At 40.5% G+C, this 5,353-nt stretch overlaps 2 protein-coding genes across 3 annotated transcripts; one reads left to right on the top strand and one right to left on the bottom strand.

Moving 5' to 3' along the window:
* The first annotated feature begins 204 nt into the window (after positions 1-204).
* Positions 205-2,097, top strand: LOC122281188. Of its 2 annotated transcripts, XM_043092517.1 has the most exons (3): positions 206-666; positions 1,557-1,574; positions 1,670-2,097. In XM_043092517.1, exons 1-3 carry the CDS (start codon positions 303-305, stop codon positions 1,804-1,806), a joined length of 519 nt encoding a protein of 172 aa, XP_042948451.1. In that variant the 5' UTR covers positions 206-302; the 3' UTR covers positions 1,807-2,097. The 2 variants fall into 2 exon arrangements, with proteins under 2 accessions (XP_042948452.1, XP_042948451.1); XM_043092518.1 differs by lacking the exon at positions 1,557-1,574 and having other exon boundaries at positions 205-666.
* Positions 2,098-2,456: 359 nt separating this feature from the next.
* LOC122281187 (probable WRKY transcription factor 53) lies at positions 2,457-4,217 on the bottom strand. The gene is made up of 3 exons (XM_043092516.1): positions 3,584-4,217; positions 3,373-3,501; positions 2,457-3,242 (listed from the first exon to the last, which is right to left on the bottom strand). The coding sequence occupies exons 1-3, from the start codon at positions 3,907-3,909 to the stop codon at positions 2,621-2,623; spliced, it is 1,077 nt and encodes a 358-aa protein (XP_042948450.1). The 5' UTR covers positions 3,910-4,217; the 3' UTR covers positions 2,457-2,620.
* Between the last annotated feature and the right edge of the window lie 1,136 nt (positions 4,218-5,353).

The raw sequence follows: 5,353 nt of genomic DNA, 5'->3' as shown, positions 1-5,353 counted from the left end.
TTTTTTTTAGAGTTGAATGTTGAGATCCACATTAGAATATACATCATTCCCGGGAAGTCCATGATTATGGCCCCTTACTAGGCCCAATGCATAGGAAACGAAACCAGGTAGCCATCCGTATGGTATTCGAATTTGACGGTCCCGATAGGCTAGGGCCTAGGCTCTTAGATTTTTCATGATAAGAATTTTAATGGTCCATCCCTCTCCTTCCTCAACTATTTGCTATATACGGGCAATACTGCAACACATTTCACCTCGTGCAACAAAGAGGAGAGAAAAAAGTTCAACTTTATTGCTGAAACATGATTACAAATCCGATATTTCAATCTCTTCTTAACACTACGACCTTCTTGGTCCCTGCAACTGTTCTGGGTTCTTCTCCTTTCTTGCAAAACCCCCTTGAAAATTCATGTAGAAAAGGCAGGGAACCCAAGGGTTACAGAGAGAGAAGGCTTGGTAAGATGAGGGGAGAGGTTGTTTGCTGGGCATTGCTCCCAGTTGATCCATGGGCACCCAACATCGATTCAGAGAGCATAGCTTCGCAGCTTTTTGCTTTTTCTTTGTTTCCTTACCTCGGTTTCTTGTACTTCATCACCAAATCCAAGTCTTCTCCAAAGTTAACCCTTTTTGGGTTCTACTTCTTGCTCGCCTTTGTGGGGGCTACCAGTGAGTTTCTCAGACCCATTTTCCTCTATATTTACTTTCGTGTTAATGTTGGAATGTGCTGAGTTTAATTTCTGTTTGTAATGGGATTTTTCACATTGCTAGTTGTACAATTATGAATTTAGCACTATTTAGGTCCTTCTGGGAGACCCTTTTGCTCCGTGTATCAGGTAAAGCTTTCTCGAGTTGTCAAATTGCGTTGGTAGTTATTCCGATTATGGCAAAACTTGTAACTATGCTCTGGAGAAACAAGTAAAAATTTACTCGAGAAATGGTAGTTAAATAGGTCTAATATGTCTTCCAATCCCGAGAACCTCGTTTATTTGCACGCAAGGCAAACAGGCGGCAGCTTAAATTGTATGAGAACCGGGGAAACCTGTTTCCCCGTGAAGTTTTTTGTGCGCCAAGATTGTTCACCTTTGTTCAAATTCTTCGAACTGATTTTCTTTTATTATTGCAGGCGTTTTTTTGTGTCCTAAGTGGTGATAGAGCCAAAAGGTTATTTCAAATTTGTAATCTGCGTACTGAGAGTGCTATAATAGGTGATGGATGACGGGGGATTGTTGCCATCTCCTCCGGTCCGCATTTTTGTAACATCTTATTATAAATCTAGTAATTTTGTTAGGACTGCATTGATTTCCTTTCACCCAAAAGTCTTCGCACTTTTTGAATCATTGGCTCCTGATGGGTTGCCATGGTCTGCCTTGTTAAAATGCACTGAAGAATCGGCCTCCATGAAATTTCATTCAGTGAAGGTTACCTATGTTGGTATCATTACGTATAACAGAGTAGTTATCATTTGCCTTACTTTTGCCACTTGTCTATTACTGTCAACTGCTTTGTCTCAGCTTTACTAATTTTCTTCACATTGGTATTTCTTGCCCAATGAACAGTTCCTGCTGGGATTTATGGTAACTTCTCTCACTATTGAGCCATACCATCATTCGATGATCGAGTTCACATATAGATGCCTAACTGTGTAACTCTGTTTATATGGTTGAAACAGCTAAGGTACATTATGGTACTTCCTTATCCAATGTGGATTGGTTACATGGTGGAGCTGAGTCACTTCTTACTCTAACCAATTTGTTTATCGTAATGGGGTTGAGAGAAGCTCTTCGGAGAGCTCAAGATGCAAAATAAAGCACATCCAATTAGGAGAGCTCAGGTGGTATGGTTCTCAATATCTTCTAAAATCTCTACAATAATCTGCTCTATTCTAGCAGATTTGGCTCCTCTTATTGTCATATTTTTCACTCCAGATTAAGCCCAAGTGGCTTCAGCTGCTGTGCTTTTGCTTGTGGTTGAGATTTGTCGCCTTAACTAGATGTACAATAAAGAATACGTTAAGTCATTTGATGTTGGTTCGTTTACAGAATCTCTCTGGACGTAGAATTAAGTCTCCAGTAAATCATTTTTTATTTTCTTTCTTCATTATTGCTGTATCTATTGTATTCTCTCATTTAGTGGTTTGATGCGTTTTTCATTGCTTCATGATTTCAGATAGTTTGCTTTTCCCTTAAAGGGATTGCTGTATTGGATTAAGATATTACTTTTGTGTAACGTTTTGGTTTTGGGAGATAAAACCGGTAAAGAAACCATTCTTCGATGATGTTTTCCTTTGGCTTCTTGGATGGCCCTAGGATTCCATGTAAATCCTGATCCCCCATGGTTACTGCTATCAACGCTTTCCTGCTGAAGCCATGGCGCAATGCTAGAGTGGATGGATTACTTGGTTTTGGACTATGATATCAACCAACAAGAAGAACCGTATGCAAGATTTTGGAAAAAAAAAAAAAAAAACCCGTTAACCGGTATCTATTTCATAGCTAAAATTAAAGGGGGATCTATGTATTCTACAAGCATCCCATCCTTATGAAACAAGCTAGATTCGACAGGTCTAAACAAGATTGCATTCCACATGCATTTTTGTTCTTAATTTAGAGCCCAAGGGGAATTAAGAGAAAAACGGTTGCGAGTCAAAAGGGAAATTTGGCTCAATATCCACTGGGTGGAGTGAGTCCAAGTCTAGAACAGGGGAACTGGGGGCAGAAGCGTTGGCTGGGATTATCTTTTTGAGTTCCGATTCAAAATGATGCTCGTTGTGAACCCCTCCAAAGTTGCTCTTCCCGAGTGGGGACACTGCGAAGTAGTTTGATTCAGGGGTGGCTGGAGATAAAAATGGCGAGGAAAAACTGTCCAGGAGAGCGTTACTGTCTAGAGCCGAAAGTGAAAAGCCATTGTCTTCACTCTGCATGCATCCAAACGAAGTGGAAGGAAAAGAGAAGGGATATGTCATCTCTCTACGGTCCAAGTCCTCAGTGACAATCCTCAAACTGCTTGGAATGTCTCTGAGGATGTCAAGTGGTCGCTCTTGTTCATTATGATTGTTGTTGTTGTATTGTTTCTGTTCTTGCTTTTCTGGTGATGGTGGTGCTGGAACCGAATTGGTAGCATGGGAACAAGTGTGCCTACCTCGGTACGTGATGTCAAATGCGTTTGGGTCATCATCTGATCTCTGCAGTTGCTTTGTCGCCCAGCAGTTTTGAGAGTTGCGAAATGTGCATCTATAGTAGCTTCTGCAAATGTAATATATAACGTTATTTTTTTTCCCACCATGATCAAAGAGTCAAAGACAAATGTTCGTGCGGACGCCACACGTGTGGATGACCCAGTTGACTTCATGTAAAGAGGAAAAGACTGTCTCACCTGGGATATTTGGCTCCTAGGATGTCTTTCTGACCATATTTTCTCCAACTATAGCCATCTTCATGGGGTCCTTCCAACCCAGTCTCAGATCTCACTCTCACATGGTCCGTCCATCTGGGCAATATCCTCCTGCAACCCAATTTAAAAAACATGTATTAGCTAAAGTTTCTTGGCAGTAGCAAGAATTATGTTTTGTGGATCTGAAATTCACCTCTTCTTTGAGATATCGTCAGTGCCCTGATGATCCTTGATACCCTTGTCAAATTCATCGGTCCCGAGACTTCCGTTGACAGAAATTGGAGACCCGGGCACACCTGCCATTACTCCTTCAATCTGAGGCTGTCCGATCGAGCCACTACATCTCAGAATCATAAGAGCCTTCTCATATGAAGCTAATATCCTCTGCAACAATGTCTCTACGGTCTCGGGTGATGACGATGTTGTACTAAATTGTACCCTTAACTGTTTCACTAGCTCCATTCCCTGTATTAGTTCACCAATCAGTGGTTTCTGCTCCCAGCTCCAAACGTTCTCCATCTTCTACTATGCTTAATTTCAGTAAGGACTACCAAAAGCAACAGAGTAAATTGTACTAACTAAATGTGAACGCGTTGTCAAGAGCCAATTGGCAACAGAAGTAGAAGCCAAAGGTATAATGGAAGAATATAGTAACATGGACTTAGCCAGAAGGAGAACCTTTTTTTTTTTTTTTTCTTTTCTTTCTTAAATTTCTTTTGGAGGATTTGGAGAAAGGAGGTCAGTAGCTGAGTAGCAGAGAGAGTGGGAAGGAGTGATAGCATAAGCTGAGGAAGCACAGAGAGGGAAGGTCTTGCATTTGAACGAGAGATGAAGCACTTGTATTTATAGAAACACTTTTCTGTTGAGAAAGGAAAAGAAAATGAAAGGAGTGGGATATTGGAAGGGTCAAGAGTAGAATAATGTTGGACTGAGTCACCAATCAAAACCGAGTTTTTATTTTCTGCATAGACCAGTCTTTGGTCATCAGGCAGTAGGGGTGAGGAAGTCAAAACTTGGCCAATTCAACTTCAATTACGTCTAAATGGGTTTCTCCTATAATCTCTCTCTTTCTATGATTTGTCCACGTTGGCATTACATGGTTGAAACTAAGAAAAAAGGAAGGCAGAGTTCGAGTCCAAGTTTGAAGAAGTAAACCAAAGAATTTTCAAACCTGACGCGTTGTTGCTAGATGTTTTGGCTTATTCCAATTAAAATAGCAGAAGGGACCTGGTCATGTGCAACAGTAGTAGTGTCTTGAACCCCACTCTCACTTCCAATAATTTTTTTAGGTACTTCTCCTAGCCAAAATGATTGTTCTCTCTTAGGAACTTTTTCACTGGCTCAGCCTCAGCATCTAATCCAGTCCAACCAATTTTTTAAAATAAACAGTGCAGTTTCAGCTGTGACACTCACATGACTGCTATAGAGTCATAGGCAGTGCAGTAGTGCTGTAGAATCCCAAGATACACTAAACAATGACAAACAGAAATCTTATTGGAAAGGCTAACATCCTGATCTGTAACCCTAGCTGTCCGGGCACTTTCCATTTAGCAATTACCTGAACCTTTACACCATGAAAGTAAACTGTTTCAGTTGGCTCTTGACTGTTTCAGAGAGGGAAGTCAGTTTCAATCTAACAAATTTAAAACATGATCAAGCATTTTTAATTCATCTTCACGTACTTGAATGTTTTGGTAACCTTAAACATGCAATTAAATATGCTTTCCAGCTGGGTCATATTTGGGACTTGTTCTTCTAGTTTTGGACATGACCAGTTTGAACTCAATAATATTATTATTAGTCGAAACTGTCCCCGAGTTTGCATCTCAAGACTCAACATCACAATGAGTAAAAGAAGCTCCACCACTACTTCATTCCACAAAATAATTAATTCTCAACACGGTGTTTTTGTGGAAAACAATTTAAGAGAGAAAAGGACACATGCTGCTGCTAGAGCTGGGTT

Source organism: Carya illinoinensis, chromosome 11 (assembly GCF_018687715.1).
Source record: "Carya illinoinensis cultivar Pawnee chromosome 11, C.illinoinensisPawnee_v1, whole genome shotgun sequence".
In the NCBI taxonomy this organism is placed as follows: Eukaryota; Viridiplantae; Streptophyta; class Magnoliopsida; order Fagales; family Juglandaceae; genus Carya; species Carya illinoinensis.
Note: the sequence above shows the minus strand (reverse complement) of the source record. Positions and strands in the feature narration are given on the sequence as shown.

Coding starts and splice junctions, on each gene's coding strand:
- LOC122281188 (XM_043092517.1), top strand. CDS start 303: ATGATTACAAATCCGATATTTCAATCTCTTCTTAACACTACGACCTTC.
- LOC122281187 (XM_043092516.1), bottom strand. CDS start 3,909: ATGGAGAACGTTTGGAGCTGGGAGCAGAAACCACTGATTGGTGAACTA. Junction 3,502..3,583: donor GACGATATCTCAAAGAAGAG/GTGAATTTCAGA, acceptor ATTGGGTTGCAG/GAGGATATTGCCCAGATGGA. Junction 3,243..3,372: donor CTAGGAGCCAAATATCCCAG/GTGAGACAGTCT, acceptor TTACATTTGCAG/AAGCTACTATAGATGCACAT.